Source organism: Oratosquilla oratoria, chromosome 1, assembly GCF_046742065.1.
Source record: "Oratosquilla oratoria isolate Oo_2021 chromosome 1, ASM4674206v1, whole genome shotgun sequence".
Taxonomy (NCBI): domain Eukaryota; kingdom Metazoa; phylum Arthropoda; class Malacostraca; order Stomatopoda; family Squillidae; genus Oratosquilla; species Oratosquilla oratoria.
Genome location: NC_134777.1, coordinates 61,208,670 through 61,225,485, shown reverse-complemented (window position 1 = coordinate 61,225,485; position 16,816 = coordinate 61,208,670). Strand labels below are relative to the sequence as shown.

Here is a 16,816-nt window from a genome sequence, read left to right as displayed (position 1 = left end):
CTCCGCTCCCTCACACTCCCACTTTCGCTCTATCCCTCGCTCCTCCCACTCTCGCTCCCTCCCAATCTCGCTCCCTCTCTCCCTCATTTCTTCCTTCCCTCCCTACCTCCTCCTTTTTTCTCTCCCTCCCTCTCTCCCTCTCTCCCTCCCTCTCTCCCTCCCTCTCTCCCTCCCTCCCTCCATCCCTCCCTCCATCCCTCCCTCCTCCCTCCTCCCTTCCCTCCTCCCTTCCGGCTTAAGTGACGTGCGTGTGTGAATAAAATCGTCCGGCGCTTGCCAGAACACAACTGTGTTAAAGGGAAGTGTGTGTGTCTGTGTCTGTCTGTCTGTCTGTCTGTATGTCTGTGTCTGTGTCTGTGTCTGAGTGTGTGTGTGTGTGTGTGTGTGTGTGTGTGTGTGTGTGTGTGTGTGTGTGTGTGTGTGTGTGTGTGTGTGTGTGTGTGTGTTATTTTTTTGGGAGGGGAGGGTCCAATTTCAACACCAAAATGCATCTTTAAGCATCCATCACCATTTATTTTCGATTTTTGGACCCTCAGAGGCCCACAGACCCTAGATCGGGAACCACTGGGGTCCAAATCGTGACGGGAAGAGAATTGGGTCTAAAGCAGCACGTGATGGGTTGAAGCCCGGGCTGTGATTGGTCGCCCCGCCAGAGACCCCACGTTCTCATTGGTTGGTAGCTGAAGAGACGTCGGGGATGATGAGGTATGGTTTTTCTGATATTACCGATCAGGTGAGGTTGATTCGACGATTGGGAATGATTGGGAGAGTGAGTAGGTGTTCCCAGGGTGATGGAAAACAATAGAAGACCATATCAAATGCAATGGCTGAATCAGACTTTGGTTGCGTTGCGTTATATTAAGTTACGTTGAATTACGTTACGTTACGTTACGTCAGGTCAGGTCATATCGGAACAGGTCAGATCAGGCTATGTTAGATTGATTCAGATAAGGTTAAGTTAGGCTAGATTAGGTAAAGTTAGACTAGGTTAGGCAAAGTTAGACTAGGTTAGGCAAAGGTAGCCCAGGTTAGGCTGGATTACCCTTAGGTTAGGCTAAATAACCTAGGTTAGGCTTGGCCTAGGATAAGCTATATTAGGCTTGGTTAGGCTATTTTTTTTGTTAAGGTTGGGTTAGGTTGGGTTGGGTTGGGGTGGGTTGGGGGTTGGGTAGGGTAACGTATGTTAGGCTATATTAGGCTTGATTAGGCTATATTAGGTTAGGTTAGGTTAGGTTGGGTTGGGTTAGGTTAGGTTGGGTTGGGTTGGGTTAGGTTAGGTTCAGTAACTCCACGCAGTGTACCTCTGTTCATTTTGGCTTCACACAAAGGACTTCATTCTTCTAGACTTCTCTAGCTACCTTCAGGGGATTTTATTCAAGGAAGAAGCTCCTCCCTATCTGCCCCCCCACCCGCCATTAAAGTTTGAACCTATGGAGTGTAACCTGATTTCTATCTTATTCTTCGTCGGAAAATTTATTCTTTCTAAAACCAGACCATTCTTTTCGTCGGAAGATTATCTCTCCTGTTCCCAAGGAACCTGTGAAGATGTTCTTTTTTCAATTTTGTTTCGTCAGACGATTTTATTCAGCTGAGAGAATTTTTTTTTTTTTTTTTTTTTTTTTTTTCCCTTTTCGTGGCCCTCGTATTGCTACCGAGAATCGTCGCCCGGTGTTTTTGTTTTTGTTTTTGTTTTTGTTTTTGTTTTTGTTTGTTTTTGTGTCCATAGACACAAGCTCATAAGAACATAAGAACATAAGAAATAAAGGAGACTGCAAAAGACCATAAGGCCTACACTAGGCAGCTCCGTATCCATCACCACCTGTCATCCCCATCCATAAAGTTGTCTAATCGTTTTTTAAAACAACTGATAGTTTCAGCGCTTACTACATGGTTACTAAGTTTATTCCATTCATCGACCACCCTATTAGTACGTTTGTTAAGATTAAAACAGGTGTACTGAAACGAACACAAAAATGCGATGAGAGGGGAAAGAAAAGAGGGAGAGAAAGAGAAAGACTGAAAGAGTGGAAGAAAGATACAGGAAGACAGAGACAGAAAGAGACAGATAAAAAGAGACAGATATAGAGAAAAGACATAGAAAGATAGACAGAGAGAAAAAAAGAGAAAGAGACACAGGGACAGAGAGAGACAGAGAGACAAAGAGAGAAAGAGACAGAAAGTCATAAAGAGGCAGAGAAAGACTGAAAGATAAAAAGAGAGACAGAGACAGAGGAAGAGAGACAGAGATAGACATAGAAGGAGAGACAGAAAGACACAGACAGACAAGAATAAGACAAAAAGAAAGAGAAAGGCAGAAAGCGAAGCGCAGAAAGAGAGAAACAAAGAGAGACAGAAAGAGAGAGTCACCCGCCTCAGCCACACGTGATTGGCAACGCTCTCTTGCAACCTCACGTGACCTTTCGGAGTTCGAGTCTCCAATTGCTCGACATTCTTCCTCATTCACGCTCGCTCGGTCTTCCTGTCCACAGACTCTCCAATGCGGAAGTATTTATACCAATCTTTGGTCCCATTTCCCTTGGTCTCGTTGACGTAATTGAGTCAAATTACCTTCTGTTTGCATAGACCAGTGCATGTGTGTGCTTACGTGGATATGTGTTTTGTTTGTTTGTTTGTCTGTCTGTCTGGTTAGCTGTGTGTGTGTGTGTGTGTGTGTGTGTGTGTGTGTGTGTGTGTGTGTGTGTGTGTGTGTGTGTGTGTGTGTGTGTGTGCACGTGCGCGTGAGTGTGTGTGCATGTAAGTGCGCGCGCGTGAGCGCGAGGGTGTGTGTGCGTGAGCGTGTGCGTGAATGTGTGTGCATGTGAGTGCGCGCGCGTGAGCGTGAGGGTGTGTGTGTGCGTGAGCGTGTGCATGAATGTGTGCGTGTATGTATGTACGCTTGCTTGCGTGTGTGCTTGTCCGTGCATGTGTGTGTGTGTGTGTGTGTGTGTGTGTGTGTGTGTGTGTGTGTGTGTGTGTGTGTGTGTGTGTGTGTGTGTGTGTGTGTGTGTGTGTGTGTGTGTACGCGTGTATGTGCGTGTGCGGGCGCGCGACCCGCGTCTCCAAGGCTGAATGAAAAGAGCATGATGGTAACCAAAAATAATACATGGGGGTGGGGTGGTTGTGGGGTGGGTCCTTGCACCAAGGTCCGGGTCCAGTGGTAGGGGAGGGGTTACCGTGGGCAGTTTTCAATAAGAACGAGTTTATCAAAAAGTTACGGGACTACACAATGGAAAAAAATAATAAAAGAATTGTGTGTTTGTAGTTTTTTGAGAGTTCATCTCAGTCCTCGACTAAATTGGGAATTTTGGGAAATTATTTCCATTTTTTCACTTGGTTGCTTCATTGTTAATTTTTTGTATTTTGTGTCATTGACTGTAGGTTTGTGTACGTTTCTTTCATTTCTAATTAAGTTGTTTACTTTTGTGCAAGTTGTATCTTATGCAATGAATTGCAAGTTTGTGTGCATTTGTTCACATCCCAATTGAATTCCTATATTTGATACAACTTGTTTAATTTCTTATATATTTGCTTGCGTTCTCTTACAGTCTGTGTGTTTTGTACAATTAGTTGAAGATTCTTTTGTGTTTTTGTTTATGTTTCGCATGCATATGGCAGCAACACTACCTGCGCAGGCGCAACTGATTCCCTCTGTCGAGTTGCCCGCCTCACCACCTCGTGACCAATTAGCCAGCGCCCCTGGCGGCCAAAGCTTCCGAATCACGAATCAGACCGTGACGTCATCATCACAGAGGTCAGCCTTCAGGAGGGGTAGGAAGGAAGGGAGAGAGGAGAGGATAGAGGGCGGGAAACGAGAGAAGGAGAAGAAACACATGAAAGACAGGAGAGACAAGAGAGGGGAAAAAAAAGGAAGAGACGGGAGAGAGGGTATGTGAAATAATAAATGGGAGGAGATAACGTAGAGAAAGAAGAAAGAAGAGTGGTTAGGATAGGAAAAGAAGAGAAGGGAGAGGAGAGGAGAAAGGGAGGAGTGAAGGGAAAGAGGAGAAAGGCTGGGAGAGGAAAGGGAGAGAGGAGTGAAGGGAGAGAGAGGACAGAGGAGAAAGATTAGGAGAGGAAACAGAGCGAAGGAATAGAAGAGAAGCGAGGGAGGAGTGTAGGGAGAGGGGAGAGAGGAGAGAGGAGAAAGGTTAGGAAAGGAAAGGGAGAGAAGGAATAGGAGAGAAGAGAGGGAGGAGAGAAGGGATAGGAGAGAAGAGAGGGAGGAGTGAAGGGAGAGAGAGGAGAGAGGAGAAAGATAAGGAGAGGAAAAGGAGAGAAGGGAGAGGAGAGAAGAAAGATTAGGAGAGGAAAAGGAGAGAAGGGAGAGGAGAGAAGAAAGGGAGGAGTGAAGGGAGAAAGGGGAGAGAAGAGAAAAGTTAGGAGAGGAAAGGGAGAAAAAGGAAAGAAGAGAGGGAGAGCGGAGAGAGGAGAAAGGTTAGGAGAGGAAAGAGAGAGAAGGAAGAGGAAATATGAGGGAGGAGTGAAGGGAGAGAAGAGAAAGGTTAGGAGAGGAGAGAAGAGAGAGGAGAGAAGAGAGAGGAGTGAAGGGAGAGAGCAGAGAGGAGAAAAGGTAGGAGAGGAAATGGAGAAAAGTGAGAGGAAAGAGGAGAGGGAAGAGTAAAGAGAGAGAGGAGAAAGGTTAGGAGAGGAAAGGGAGAGAAGGGAGAGGAAAGAAGAGAGTGAGGAGTAAAGTGAAAGGAAAAAGGAGAAAGGTTAGGAGAGGAAAGGGAGAGAAAGGGGAGGAGAGAAGGGGAAGTGCGGTAGATGAGGTCAAGGAAGAAAAGAAAACAAAAGAGGAAACTGAGTGAGCGTAAGAAGAGAAGAAGAGAAAGTGAGGGAGGGAGGGAGGGGAATGGAGACGTTGGGAAAGGAAGAAAGGGAGGGAGTGGAAGGGAGAGGAGAGAGAAGGAAGGAGCGGGAGGGAAGAGAAAGGAGAAAGGGAAAGAGAGGGAAAGGCAAGGAGCCGGAGAGGGAGGAAGGGAGAAGGCGGAAGGGAGAAAGAGGGAGGATGGTAGATGAAGTAGGAAGGAGGTAGAGGCAGGTATAGGGAGTTTGGAGGTGGAGAAAGAGGAACAATGAAAGGAAAGTATAGAGGAAAAGTAATTGGGAGTGAGAGGGTGTGGGAGGAGGAGAAAAAATAGGAAGGGGCACGGATGTGATTAGATAAGGTTTCAGACAAAAACGTTCTTGCGTGACTAACTTACTCGAATTCTACAACACAGTTATCTCGAATTATGACAAAAGAAACAATATAGATTTAATATATCTAGAATTTGCAAAAGCTTTTGATACCGTCCCACACGAAAGGCTACTTACTAAATTAGCTTCGCACCGAATAAGAGGTAGCCTATTAAGTTGAACTAGTAATTGGTTGAATAATCGAAAACAGAGAGTTGTTTTAAATGGAAAAACTTCTGGATGGAAAAATGTTACAAGTGGAGTTCCTCAGGGTTCCGTTCTTGGGCCACTTCTATTCATAGTATATATAAATGATATAGACCATGGACTAAAATCTACCGTTTCCAAATTTGCTGATGATACAAAAATGTGCGGAATGGCAAATGATCACTTAAACCAATTAGATATTCAAGTAGATTTAGATCAATTACAGCAATGGTCTGAAAAGTGGCTAATGAAATTTAACACAAGTAAATGCAAGGTAATGCACATAGGTAAAAATAACAGTAAGTACGATTACAAGTTATTTGGAAATTCGTTAACAAAAGTGGATAGTGAAAAAGATCTCGGCGTAATTATCAGTAACGATCTCAAATCATCCAAGCAGTGTATTTCAGCCTCTGAGAAAGCAAATAAGATTCTAGGACTGATTGCGCGATCTTTTGATTTCAAAAGTCCATCACTCATTAACAAGCTATATAAATCGCTAGTTCGTCCACATTTGGAATATGCTGTTTCCGTATGGTCACCGAATCTCATTAAAGACATTGACAGACTGGAAAAAGTACAACGGCGAGCCACAAAACTGATTCCAAATATCAAAAATAAATCATACGAAAATCGACTAAAATATATGAACCTGTTTTCCCTAAAAAAAAAAGCGTAGACTCAAAGGTGACTTGATACAGGTCTTAAAAATTCTAAAGGGAATTGACATCAAAAGTGACAAAATTTTCACATTGAATGAGAATCAGACAAGAAACAATGATCTCAAATTGTCCGGAAATAGATTCAATTTGGAAATAGGTAGAAACAACTTCGCCAACCGAATGGAATAAACTTCCTGCATAGGTAGTGCAATGTACTGTAGTTCATTTCGAAGCTTTAAGAATAATTTAGATAAACACCTAAGCAAGATGCTGTAATGATTATATTTTATATTATTTGTTTTTGTTTTATCATATATCTGTTTGATTCTCATTTATTATTAGTATATGTCAATTTATCATTATTTACTATTAACTGTTTATCATTTAACTATACCTATGCATTTATTTATGTATTTTATTTGTTATTTACATTATCATAGTTTTTATCTATTAATTTTTTATTATTATGATTTTTTTTCTCACATCCGACCTAGATATGGACCAAAAAGTCTCCTGTCGGCATGCTATACCTTTGTAATCCTTTGTAAAGAAAAGTTGTCCAGGAACAGCACTTGTGTACGTACCATATTTCCTCAGAAGTTATATTCTCGTACGAGTCATCACAATACAGCTATGCAAGATCCATCGACTTTGAACATCTATCACACATCATGTGACCAAAACCTACATCATGGAAAGAAAACCCCACACCCGTAACATATTAGCCACAAATGTACTATGGCCTAACCTGACTCCAAATATATTATCCATATAGAAAACACATATACACCCAACCCAATAAACAAACATTACATGACAGATCACACAAGTTCATCCATAGCCCATACCACTACCCATAGAAACCCAGAAGAGGAAATGTTCTCTAGGCACACAAAAGAAATTTGTTTGTCTCCGTTCAAGTTACCAATCAGCATTGAAACATTATATTATCAACACAGAATCTGCCTTGGAATAACCTTCTTTGCAAGATGAATGCTTCTCACACAATTCAAATAGCAATACATAATCATTTCATTGAGTGATCTTTGGGCCAACCCATGGTCCATTACCAGATATTAACGGCTAATGATCTCCTGAAAGATAAATAAGGTCGAAGCATCTGACAAGTTTCGTGAAGAAAAGAAAATCACAAAAAAGAAGCAAAGGAGGGAATTTGGAAAAAGAGGGATAAAGGATAAAAGAGAAGGTGAAGACAAAAATAGGGGAAAGGAAGAAAAGAACAAAATATAAAGAAAGAAGACTGGGAGAGGGAGAAGGAATTTTGACCCCTGTTTGACACCAGTGTACCTCATTCTGACATCATTGTATTTTATTTCTGATACTAATTTATCTTGTTTCAGACACCGCTCCTCCTAACTTTTGACACCATATCCATTCGCTGCTGACGCCATTATATCCTTTACAGGTGGCCTTGACCCGTCTCGATCACTCCCCGCAGAAGGTCAAAGGCGCAGTTGGTCGAAGTGGTGCCCTTGGGAGTCGGCGTCCACCTTCCAGAGGATCCAGAAGGTCTTCGGCCGAAAGCGTCGCTTCCCTACACCTCGAGGACGAGAGGGAAGAGGAGGGCGAACAAGAAAAGAAAGACCAACAGCAGCACCTCAACAAGGAGGACGACCTCGTTATCCCGCGAGTTGTGGACGCAGATGTCCAGAGTTCGAGTAAAGATCATTCGAACAAGGACTACTTCAGCGAACGAAATAGCGAACTTTTGTCCGAAAGGAGTTTTGTCAGTGACACGAGAAAGAGCGCTTACGTGAGAAAAGCGCCTTCATTAAGTGACAACAATAGACTTCGTAGTTTGACAGATAAATTGTACAGTTCTGGAGATCAGTTGAACAGTTCTAGAGAAATATTGCATAGCTCTGGAGATAAACTGAACAATACTGCGGCTAGATTGAATAGTTCGAGAGAATCGGTGCCAAGTCCGTTGTTAAGTAGACTTTTCAGAGAATCGGGGACAACCTTTGAAAAAAACAAAGACAATGTTAACGTTCCTGGTAACAACAAAAGTAATAAAAAGAAACTAAACTGTATTACTCAAATCTATCAACCTCTTGTCCTCCAATCTGAGGTTGTCAGCCTCAGCAGCTTCAGTGGCCTTGAATCCGCCTCACAGATTGAAAGACGAGACTCAAGGTCATCCTCTGAGGCCGATGTAGTAATCAGTGATCGGGAAAGTATCGCTGATTCAGGTGTGGTCAACAGGAGGACGGTCATCCGGATCAACGAGAAGAAGAGCAAATCAGCTAGCAGTTTAGTCAGCAAAGAGGAGGAAGAGGACGTAGAGCCCCTGTGGATCCGAGACTTGAACTCCCGGAGGTCTCTAAGGGAAGAGAAGAAGGGTGTCCAAAGGATCATCCCAATCGAGATTTATCCAGAAGTCCATGGCGGGATCAATGTCTCAATAGTGAGTCAACCAGATCCTTACAGAAAGGACAGTACTTCACGTATGTTCGTACGTCAGTGCGACTCAGAAAATAGACCAACCCGTGCAAGCGCCTTCAACGTGAGAAAGACTATTGAGAAGCGGCAGATTCAGCAAGAGCGTCGGGAGCGGAAGGCCCTTCGTGAACAGCTCCGTCAACAGTTGCGAAGTCTGTCAGAAGGACGTCAGAGGAAGGACTCTTCGTCCGGTTCCTATGTCTCTTCAGTCCTTCTCAGCCAAAATTCTTTGCGTTCGAAGTCTATGAGCTCTTTAGATCAAGACACAGACGACAGTAGAAGTGAATCACCTTTGTTCAAAGTCCAGTCGAGCCCTACTCTAGAAAAAGAGAAGGAAGGCATCCGAACTTACCTCTTTGGCACGAACCTTACAAGTGATTCAGAACCTACATCACATGACATTCTTCCACCTCCTCGAGGAGTTTCTGCACCAAGAATAGACAGAGAAACTAAAGCAAGTCAGGACCAACTTCGGGAGGAGGCACAAGAGGAAACAAGCGGGCCCAAACAATCACCAGAGGACCAGCAGCAACAGCGTGGTTGGTCACAGTCATTGGACTCCATTGTGCCTGCGCACGAAAGGATCATAGAGGCAGTAAAGGCCAGCAGGCGTTCAGTGAGTAAATCAGTTGATTCTGTCCAAAGGCCTGAACGGAAAAAACGTCGATCTAAACTGTTGTCACAGAAACTCTCCGTAGAGCAATCTACACTAGAAAACAAAAACGAAATAGAGCCACCTAGCTCAGTACCCTCAGCGATAAAAACCCTGCCTACTCAATCTTCTTCGATAGGTCCTTTATCTTCAGAACCTTATCTGGAACCACTGAGGGATAACACTGTCATTGTGGCGCCCACGAGAGAAAACAAGACTTCTTCCCAAAGGGAGAGTGTTTCTCCCCAGCGGGAAGACCTGTCCAGAAGAGATCCTTCTCCACCTCGAAGAAGAAGCAAAAGCACCGTCAGCCGCTCCACAGGACACCTGACTCACGAAGAAGAGGAAGACCAGCCGTCGTGGATTCGTCTTGCAAAAGAAAGAAGGAGTCTACGATCTCCACGTCCTGTCGAGCAGGTCTCAGACAGGGCCTCAACAGCAAGTAGGGAACCTGAGTGGGTAACCCGTGCCCGAAAGAGACTAGAGTCTATGAATGTGTGCTTGACTTCAACTACCGACTACAGCTCTGTCAGTTCTAACATTACCGAGTCGTCGTCTGCCTGGAGCAGAGGGGGATTAGACGCGCTTGAAGACCTCCGCGAGGAAAGTTACAGAATAGGTGAAGAACTCACCGAACAGGCGGCGGCAAAAGTGGACGAGAACCTTAACCTGCCCAAGAATACAAACATGCTTGAGTATCATTCAGATAGGACCCGGGATCCCTCCTCAGAGAGACCCCGAGTGTCGTTTGACCCTTCTGCCAAACCCTCAGAGGTTGTGGCGCCACCAAGACGATCCCGGTCTAAAAAGCCTCAGAAGGATGAAATTCGCTTCGGTGACCTTAAGCACGACTGGGGTGGTGTTCAGAATGCGCCTGTCAAAAACGGGAATGGCAAATCTCGGGAGACGCGTTTTGGTGAAGTCACGGTTCAAGAAACCACCGAGAAGCAGATGGCGACGACGAAAGTCAGAGAAATGAGGTTCGGTGACAACCCTAGTCCTCCGCCGACTGAAACAACCAAGAAAGAACCTCCTCCACCACCAAAAACAGTTAACGGTGGCAAAAAACCTGCCATGCGTTTTGGTGACAGCCCACTCAATCTATTCCCCGAACAAGCCCCAACACCGCGAAGTAGCTCCAAGTTCGAATCCATCCCTGGACCAGACCCGACCACTATGACAGCCGAGCAGTTGAATCAGAACGTCGAAGAATACGATTTCCCTATTCCGACGGGAAAAGAAGACGCAACCGAACTCATGAAGTTCCTCGAGGAGAGCATAAGGAAGAGAGAAGCCATCCCCGAAGTCATCATGAAACCAGACGATGTTCCCAAGCCGAAAAGTATCCTGAAGAGAAGATCGGTGGAGAACGTCATGTTAGAGACCAAGGAGTCAGGAGACTGGCCTCAGAAAGTGGAGCACCGGAAGAGTGCATCATTCGACTGGGATAGCGTAGGTAAGCGCGACGAGCCCACTGTGCAGGAGGAGGTGAGACAAAGTAGTACTACTAGTACTAGAACTTCCTCCTCCTCCTCATCTTCCTCCTCCTCCTCATCGACACTCAGACAGTACAGTAGCTCCCATAACTCATCCATTAACGATGTGACTCACACTTCTGACGTAGCTAACGGAAGCTTCTTTAACATAAAACTCCGGCATGTTCAACCTAACCGTCCTTCTAACGCTCAGCCACCCTCCAACCCAGTTCAGCCTCTTCGGAGAAAAAGTGGGTCCCTCCCAGAGAGAGGCATTGACTTCAGGGCTGCCTTTAACGCATTCAGCCAGTCTTCCTCTAACAGCCACACTCACACAACTACCCGCCGGGGTCAGCCTGCAAGAGGGCACTCCATCACTAACGGCGGAGGTAGTCAGGGCTCCTCGTCAGCGTCCAGCCAAGAGTCACTCTCGGACGTCCCGGCAACTAGGACCTGCCCCAACTCCTCAGGCGGGGACACCCACGTGTCAAGGATGACCCAGGCCTTCATGCAAAGGAGATCCTACCCGGGCGACGAGAGTGACGGCGAGCCCACAGCTGACACCGAAGAGGAGGTACTTATGGAACGTGTGACTACCACACTGCATGTCTCAGCTCTCCGGGCCTCCAGAGCCCCGACGATCAAGGCGGAGACCACGTGGGGATCCTGCCGGACCGGGAAAGGCTGCACCGCACCAAGTAAGTAATAAAATTCTATTACAGGAAAACTATAATGTTAGTTGATAGATATTTATTATAATGTAAACAAAATGTATCTCCTCTGTAAAATAAACAATATCATGTAAAGTAGTATCCCCGCCTACGCATGTGGCGCATGTTGGAGTAGTTGTAACACGATTTGTCCCTTGATGCTTGGCTAAACCACTAATGTGAGACTGCGGGTGTGTTTCAGCGCTTACGCGGAGATCTCTGCTTGCCCGTTTCACCAGTCCATCTTATGCCACTCCAGTCCACCCATTCTCCGGCTAACGAGGTGGTGGGTGGTGGTAGCAGAGGTGGTGGAGGTTGTGGTGGAGGTGGTGGGCCACAGGCCTGGTCGAACCGGGCCAGGGTCGGGTGGGGCCTCTGAAAACCAGCTAGCTCTCACTCGGACCTAACCGTAACCGGCCACAGGCTGCTGCATGGATCCGTAGTAGTCCTCTGCTGTTGCCATATGTTGTTGGTGATGTGTGCAATAACCTTCAAAACAAGAGGAACTAACTCTGCGTAGGAAAGAGGCGCAAGACTTTTATTACTTGTATTACAAACTACTATGACGATGGTGTTTTCTAATATTTAGTGCGCTTACTGGGAGATGGGTCCAATAATACAGTGGTGTGTGAATGTATTGTTCGATTGGCGTTCGTAGTTTGGTTCAACACTAACAGACCTACATCAGAGTAATGAAACTAATCTCTACTAATTGTGAGTGAATTGCGCAGGCCGATAGCCAAAGCCTACTCTGTTGAGTTGTTTTTAGAGTAGATCATTTGGTGCATCCGCTAACCCTTCTTGCAGCCGACAGGCCAGTCACACTTTTGATGATGATGATGATGATGATTATGATGATGATGACGATGACGATTCCTGTGTCATACAGAACCTTGATTTCCAGAGCCTCAGAACTCCGGCTACCTACTTGAGAAAGAAAGTAAGAGTGATTCATGTGAAGAATCCGTCCCTTCGAAGATCACAGGAAGCGAAGCAAAGGAGCAAACCCCGAAAATAAAAGAATCAGAAGCAAATGTTACAAATACTGTCAAGACGCAGCGACTGAAGTTCTCTGGAGAGTCTAGCCCAAAGGACTCCCCTTCTCTTCCTCCCTCCCCCTCTCCTTCTTTCAACGCTTCCCTCCCCATATCAAAGGTTGAAACACAAACTTGTTCCCTATCTACCTCTGTTGCCGATGACGTCCAACAGTCAGACAGAGAGGATGACAACATAACCCATGAAACCTCAAGAGACAGCTCAGAGACTCCTGACCTTGAGGTCACACAGACTCGGGAAGCAAACCAGGTTTCTGCTGCTGCCGCTGGCGCTAATAGTAATGTTTTTATTGCCAACAATACAGAACCAACATCAACAATAACTACCACTACTACTACAACTACAGACATCCAAACGCCGCTAATATCGTCTCCAATGCTCCATTGCTTGGCTTACAGTTCTCCTAACCATCTTAACCCGGTGATAACCACAGTACTTGGACCAGGTAAGACTTGCCAGTAAAAGGGATAAAGGTTGTCTTGAGCCAATGGGTAGAAACATACAAAGTCGGACATTTTAAAGAGTAAAGGATGTTGTGTTCTTGATATTCTTAGGTTAGAGAGTTAGGTTGAAATTAACGTTTCTCAATTTAAAAGATATATACAATTTTTTTCATATGATAGAGAATATTACATACTTTTTCTGTCTTTAATTCTTCTCTATTTCTGTACAGCAACAGACAAGGACCCACAAGCTTTCACCTCTGAGCCCGATGGAGTCCCTGAAGGTGATAGCTCTGCTGCCTTCGTTACGTCCTGCGCCATGGACGTTCCGGAAGCCACAAAGTCCCCTCCCAAGATCTTTACCTTCACTTTTAACGTCGACCAACACAGTCCACCTGAGACCAGCCTCACCAACCTCACAGAAGAAGAGTATATAAACCAGAAGAACCGCAAACAGAAGAGTCAGGGGAAGGGTAATTTGACTACCTTTACTCTGACAACAAACCCTGACGACGTGAAGCTCGAGAACAAGGAGAGAATAATCAAGATCACCAAAGATTCGGATCATTCAGATCCAGATACTGATGGGTCCGCTTCAGAGCCACCTTTGAAGGAGGACGAAGAAGTTTCAAGAAAGACTTCAGATGGGTTCTTTTCGACGTTGATGAGCGAAAAAGAAGTCGAAGCAAGGAAGCAATCTTCCAAGGTGGAAGCGAGGAAAGATTCTTCCACTTCTAATGCCGAAAATTTTAGAGAAGTTACTGTGGAAATTGCAGACAAGGATAACAACAGAAAAGATTCGAAAGAACAGAAAGTGAAAAAGAATAGTTTGATTGAGTGGGAAGCAATTCAGAGACAGCGACTAGAAGAGGATGAAAAAAATCGTTTGAATAAGAACTTCTCTATGAAACCTGTCTCCACAAAGATCAAGGAGCTAGTCAAAATGCATGGAAGTTTCATTACAAGACAGCTGTCAAAAGATAAAAAAGTTGAAGAACGAGGACTCAATGGTCATACGGAGGTCCCCAATAGTAACGTCAGCCATTCTGAGGCAAAGAATATACCATCTTCAGAAGAGATAACGTCTCCTTATATAGTTAAGAAAATGTTGGCTCCTCTTAAGTCTTGGTCACATCTCGACTGTAGTGACCTTTCGAAATTTGAAAGGATAGACGATTACTCAGACATGAGAAACAATTCAGCCTCAGCCAGGTCAAAAGGCCCCAAAAAAAGTCAGTCCGACATATTCAACGTAACAGGAGACGACATACAGAAATTAGATGTAGTGAATGCTGGTTCACATCCTACCAGGCGTTCAGGAGTAATACACTGGACATCTCCCTTGAGTCTTAATGCTAAAGAGGACCCAGCTGTAGCTCCAGAACGCAAGATCTCTCCTCCCCTCCACATTCAAGCAAATGGTCTCAATCCATCTGAATCATCCTCAACATCACTTTCCAAGGCTGGGGACTCCCCAAAGACACCTTCACTACGGTCAAAATTCGCAAACTGGACCTCGAGAATGAGCAGAACTTCTGACCCATCCCCTGTCATCTTGGAGCCTACGGGAAAAGAAGAACCACCTCCAGCTTTTGAAAGAAAAGAAGAAAAGAGATCGAGCATAAAGGACCCAAAATCCAGAAAGGAATGGTTAGATAAAATGTTGAATACCATATCGCCAGACCATATCACGTTAATAGATAGATTAGATGAAGAAAGGAGAAGATCTTTGGAATCTCCCAGAGATACAACAAAGTCTCCTGAAAATCATGTTTTTTCCTCGAATGAACATTGCCTCTCTAATGGAACTGCGGTGGAACCCACCACAAATGTGGTGGGAGACTCTCCTGTGTTCAAAAGAACCTCCAGTCTCAGGGATGATGAACGTGTATCCAAAAGTTCCCAAATGTCTTATCTAAGAAGATCTTCAGGACCGTCCGACAACAGACCAGAATATCATGACAGATATGACTGGACTGATTCGAAAGATACCTCAAGAGATATCAGTAAGTCAGGCACACCTGCGTCTTCTATTAATGACATTTCTCAATGGGAAAGAGACATGCGAGGTCCTGTTAGTCTATCTTCAATCTTAAGTGACTCTCGACCCGGGTCTCGTTCCTCGTCGAGACTTGGATCTCGATCTTCATCTCCGATGACGACACCCAGGGCAACCCCAGAACGTGTCATACCAAAGGAATTGGCGAAGGTAGGGTCGAAACTTCAGTTGATTTCGGAAAATTCCCTGGACACGAAAATTAAGAAATCCTCGCATCAAAAAGAGAACATAGTTCCTACACAAACAGATTCGCTCAAGCCAACCTCCCAGATAAAGTCGACCATGCCTGTCGAAACATCACAGTTCTCCCCTAGTCCTTCTCGGTCCTCGTTCAGGTCGAGACTTCATAGTAGAGAAAGCACCCCACCACGAGAACAGGAGAAACTTAAAGAGGAGTCCGGATCTAGCTGGAGGCCCAGCAGTTACAAGCCCTTCAACTTTGGGAAGCCTTTACTTACCATGAAGACCATGACGTCAGGAGCAGACTCGAAGAAGGCTTCAATGTTAAAAAGCCCACTTTTTCAAAATTCCCCTTCTTCAAGAGCTCGGCAAACTGAAAAGGTACATACATCACCTGAAGCTTCCTCCCCAAAATCTTTCGTCTTCTCTGACATCCAAGATTCTACAGTAGAATCTAAAACGAAATCCTTTCATTTCGAGCCGTTTTCTATGAGATATGCACGAGAGCGAGGACCATTGAGATCGCAGACCACACCCGACAGAGAATCTACCCCAGATCGCGACAGACCAGTTTCTTTGTCTAGCATCCTTTCAAGAGATGACAGTTCTAGACGGTCATCAGATGCTTATCAGTTCAAACCTTCACTTTCGTTTTCAGAAGAGCTAAATGACATCACACATCAATACCAGAAGGAGATGGGGGACAGTGATCCTCCTCAAGAACAAAAGACAGATGATCCTTCCTCTCGAAAGTTGAGTAATATGAGCGTGGGTGAAAACGAGGTTTTCGGAGAGGAAGAAAAGGATAAGGGGAAACAGGAAAAACCACAGAAGAAGCCTGTGAAGGAAAAGACTAGTGAGAGGACAAGGTCTACCTCAGATACCCGTGGAGGGTCCCCACTCAGACCTCCTCCTCCAAAGAAACAGAACTCGGCGCCTCCGTGTCGTAAATGCTCAAGGGAATCCCATAAGGGCTCTACACCTCCGAGGACTCTTCGAGGAGAATCTCCCACCAACTCTCGAAGGGAAAGTTGTTCCAGTAAGGGTCCATCGGGCAAGCCTGTGACAAGACGTGGCAGCACCAAGAGAGGTCGACTGGACGACAAGTTAGCAGTGACCACGGTGGTAAAAAAGGAGAGGATAAATTCGGAAAACGATGACCCCATCGTTAAAAGCGAGACGGTAGTGCACGACCCTGATGGTCAAGGATGGATCAAAACCAAAACGACCGTCAGGAAGACGAGACTCGGGGATGGAACCACCGAAAAGGTAAGTCACGAACGTTAATAATGTAATTTGTCAGAAACAGTAGAAAATTAAAATACATATTTCAATGTCACGGGTGAGCCAGAGCTTCATTATACATATTTTCCAGAAAGAGCAGCCATGGGCCGTAACTCGGATCCCGATAAGTTCAAATATGGAACAAAACTGTTTTGACAAAACATTTTCATTAACAACACATTGTAAAGGAGATTCATTGAATATAAAAACATACATTCGTCATACGTATTCATTTTTTGGATGTCTTATAGCCGAAAATTGCGGAACAGATCTTGGAACGGCTTCTTATCCTAACTATGTGGGCCTCCCTGAGTGACAGAAGAATTGTAGCCTATCTCGGTTATCTCCTTCCATACGGAACGGCACTTAATCTCTTATTCTAGCTGCCATTATACAATATATTTAGCTCCAGTACTAGAGGTAGTTAAAGGCTTGAAGGAAGTATTA

The 16,816-nt window shown here is 44.9% G+C and overlaps 1 protein-coding gene across 5 annotated transcripts in view; it reads left to right on the top strand.

Annotated features, from left to right (window-relative positions):
• Positions 1-16,816, top strand: part of LOC143032120 (uncharacterized) — a 447,989-nt gene that overhangs the window by 417,914 nt on the left and 13,259 nt on the right. For 2 of the 5 annotated variants that reach the window (XM_076196657.1, XM_076196609.1), the window contains exons 5-7: positions 7,474-11,335; positions 12,252-12,848; positions 13,077-16,354. In XM_076196657.1, coding sequence (XP_076052772.1) covers positions 7,474-11,335; positions 12,252-12,848; positions 13,077-16,354 — 7,737 coding nt within the window. The remainder of the gene's footprint in view (positions 1-7,473; positions 11,336-12,251; positions 12,849-13,076; positions 16,355-16,816) is intronic. The other 3 variants (XM_076196747.1, XM_076196825.1, XM_076196700.1) reach the window with 3 other exon arrangements.